Below are 3,818 nucleotides of genomic sequence, written 5' to 3'. Positions count from 1 at the left end.
CATTCTGGAATTATGCATATTCTGGAACTAGGTATGCATAATTTAAGAATGGACAATCCAAAAGTGTATTATTTTTTGTGTACTTTGGATTCTCCAATCTGGGATTATAGCCAAATGCCAAAAGAAAATCTTGGAACTTACCTCAAACAACTACGACGTAGAGCAACAAATAGTGAACCCATGGAGGGGCAGAGGAGACTTTCAGACAGAGGTTCCATGGAGTGTAATCTTGGGATATATGAATACAAGGAGGTGTAGTTAAAAAAAAGGGGTGCATGAAGCAATTGCCATTGGTGTGATGCTTGTGTATCTTAAAAGCCTAAATGTCCTGTAAAAGTAAACACAAGTTAAATTGAGTTCGGAAAACTATTCGTTAAATTTGTTCCTAAATCATCTGATCTTTCTTTTGATACCGAATGTTTGAGTAAAATTTTAAGGATAAAATATGTTTGTGATTTTTAATAGTTAAATTTTGTGTTTGTTTTCTAATAATATTTTTTTATTGGTTCTTGACATTTTTTAATTCTTATAAATTAATACATTTTGTATTTGTTTCTTGATGATTTATTTTTCATTTGTTATTAATTTTTTTGAAAAAGACAAATATCAAATGAAAAAAAAAATTATCAAAAAATAAATATAAAATTTATTAATTTATCAGCGATTAAAAAAGTATCAAAGACCAAAATGATAATATTATTTTATTAGAGAATTATTGTAAAGAGATTTTTTATCAAGAAATAAATACAAAATTCAAATATTTATTAAGAATTAAAAATATATTTTAACCAAAATTTAATATGAGTAATCATGAAGTCTTCGAGCCAAATCCAAAATTTGAAATTCTTGACCTTTTTCTTTCTTTGTAGATTCTAGTTCTTGTTAGGTTGAATATCAATGGGGTAAGTCCAAATTGTCTAAATATTCTAAATTAATTATGCGCGGATGAAGGCTAAGTCATGTATAACGTGCCTTCCTTTCAAAAGCATGCTAGATAATTAAGGCCTGTGCTTATTTTATTAAATTATACTAATCAAGTTCTAAGTCTATATTCTATATCGATGGGATCACTAAATTAATGGTCTGTACATACCAGTAGTACACCTTTTAATGGATGGGTGATGGCTGAATTGGCACTACCAAATCATGGCTTGATTAATTTAACTGTTTAATTGTGTGTCCAATCATATAATAATTTGTCACAAACATGATCAGTTAACATTGACCCATATGTTGAAATTTGGGTTTCTAAGTTTAAAAAAAATAAAATGAAAAGGCCTTTATATTTGTCACTGTGGGAAAGGTCATGTTCATGTGTATGGTATGCCTAACATTAAACCCATTGAGTGCTACAAGTGGGGACATGGCATGTTACACCAAACACAATTAGTGTTATTGGACCCCATGCACAACAAGAAATGCTTTAGTTTCATTTTTCAGCACGCTTAAACCCCTCTCCCTCCAACCCCTTTTAATTCTTTTGCCATTTTGCTTTATTTCACCATGAAGTGTCATCATCATTCCACGCTCAAGAATCATTTCTTCTTACCCCTTTTCTTTAATTCGCAATACCACATTCACAGGTAGATAGATAGATGGACAACGGTTTTTTTTTTTTCTCCTGTTCCTCTAGGTTCAATTTTTTTTTTTATCCTTTTTTTATAATTTTTTATTTTATTGTTTTCCTTATGGTCCTTGAATTGGATTGTGCCACTTACATCACTACAAGAGGTAGTCCTTTTGACAGGAACAGCGTATGTGAGTTCTGCTGAGGGAACATCTCCAAGAAGCAGAACAAGTACTTTGCTTTATCATTTTCCATTTCCGTGAACTGGTGTGTACTACTACTACCCTTAACCTTCTCATCTATTACCACTCTACAATCTTTCTTCTTTGAGACTCATTCCGTAGAAAAAAAATAAAAGAAGTAAAATTCGTGATTTAGCCATAGTCTTGCCTTAGGAAAATAAATATCATCAATGCTTCCTGTTTGATGTTGTAGCTAGAGAATATCAGAAAAAGGAATTTCAGCTTGACACATTGTTAGTGTTATAATCAAGGTTTGAAAATACGGTCTACTACGACCGTAATTTCAGTGGCTACAACATTAAGATTTTTCAAATCAAGTCTAAATTGTGGTCTCATCAGCCACATTTGTCTGTAATTTTACGCAATATCAAGGATCGCGACGAAACTGCAACCGTGACTGGGACCGCAATTCAAAACTTTGGTTACAATCTTGGCTCTTTTTGTCTCATGGGCTCTGTTTTTGGCCTGATTCTGATGGTATTTTCCTGGGTGTCGTTTACATTTCCGGGATCCAATGCTCAGGAGGGTGTCAAATCAGCTCATGTTCTTGACCTCATCATAAGAGATCACACGTTCAAGGCATTGGACAAGAACTTTAGGACAGCAATACCACAATCAGTGAGCTTACCAGCAAATCTTTCAGGCATTGGAATTGATGCTGTGAGGTTCAGATGTGGCAGTTTGAGAAGGTATGGTGCACACCTAAAGGAATTCCATCTTGGTACTGGTGTAACTGTGCATCCATGTATTGAGAGGGTCATGTTGATAAGACAAAACATGGGGTACAATTGGTCTTCTATATACTATGCTAACTATGATCTCTCTGGGTACCAGCTTGTGTCTCCAATTGTGGGACTCCTAGCTTACAATGCTGATGAAGATGCAAAGTCAAGCAACCCTTTTCAGCTTGGGATTGTGGCTGGAGAAACGCCTATGACAATTGACTTCACCAATGCCACAAAGATGAACCAAGATGGGGTCAAGCCCTTGTGTGCTAGCTTTGAAGGTGATGGGAGAATGACACTAGCAAAAGCACCAAACCCTTCAACACCACTTGTTTGTGTTGCAAAGAGGCATGGCCATTTTGGCTTGGTTGTGGAGTACTCGCCGCCGGATCAGTTCAGGAATAAGCCCTTAAGTAGGTGGAAAGTGGCGGTTGGGAGCACTATTGGTGCCGCTTTGGGTGCTTTTCTTTTAGGCCTTCTTCTTGTGGCAATGCTTGTTAGGGTGAAGAAGAGATCAAGAATAGTGGAGATGGAGAGGAGAGCCTATGAAGAAGAAGCCCTTCAGGTTTCAATGGTTGGACATGTGAGAGCTCCTACTGCACCCGGCACTCGAACCACACCCGTAATTGAGCATGAGTATATACCTCATCATCCTCGTTGAATATGATTTCATTTTGTTGCTGATGAATCAATTTTGTAACATTATAAGATGACATTCAAATCAAATTTAGCATAGGCTGAAACTATGAAGAGTTTCAATATTGTGTTGCTGATCAATCCAATTTTGTAACATTAAGATGACTTTCAATCAAATTTGTCATAGGCCAAAAATTATATGAAATGTTTCATTATGTTGCTGATCAATCAATTTTGTAACATTAAGAAGACATTCAATCAAATTTATCATAGGCCAAAACTAAAATTGTATTTCTAGTTCCTACAAGAATCTTTATAGGTTCCATTTTAGAAATAGAGGACTTCGATTCCTTCATTCTGCTGATTCACAATCCCCCCTCCCAATTACAATGCTTGAATCCACAATTTCTTACTCCAATATAATTATACTCTTCTCTCATTATATTATCAGGCAACATTGGTTATGTGCCTTCGTATCATAAATGTCTAGCACTAACGTTCACATTTTTGAGTTTGATCAGCATGCATTTAATCGTGTTATACGAGTCATATTAAAAAAGGAAAAAAGAAATGAAAAAAACTAGCAGCTTTTTTCCCCTTATGGTGTCAGAAGTACTAGTACATGAGTTGCTTGAGGGCAGAGAGACA

General features: G+C 35.2%; 1 protein-coding gene across 1 annotated transcript; it reads left to right on the top strand.

The window, feature by feature from the left end:
* Positions 1–1,330: 1,330 nt before the first annotated feature.
* On the top strand, positions 1,331–3,519 carry LOC100787044 (uncharacterized). Its single transcript, XM_041015159.1, has 2 exons — positions 1,331–1,583; positions 1,748–3,519. The coding sequence occupies exon 2, from the start codon at positions 2,257–2,259 to the stop codon at positions 3,193–3,195; it is 939 nt and encodes a 312-aa protein (XP_040871093.1). The 5' UTR covers positions 1,331–1,583; positions 1,748–2,256; the 3' UTR covers positions 3,196–3,519.
* The last annotated feature ends 299 nt before the right edge of the window (positions 3,520–3,818 follow it).

Source organism: Glycine max, chromosome 4 (assembly GCF_000004515.6).
Source record: "Glycine max cultivar Williams 82 chromosome 4, Glycine_max_v4.0, whole genome shotgun sequence".
NCBI classification, from domain to species: Eukaryota; Viridiplantae; Streptophyta; class Magnoliopsida; order Fabales; family Fabaceae; genus Glycine; species Glycine max.
Note: the sequence above shows the minus strand (reverse complement) of the source record. Positions and strands in the feature narration are given on the sequence as shown.

Excerpts from the sequence above, each read along its gene's own strand:
- LOC100787044 (XM_041015159.1), top strand. The coding sequence starts at position 2,257 with ATGGGCTCTGTTTTTGGCCTGATTCTGATGGTATTTTCCTGGGTGTCG.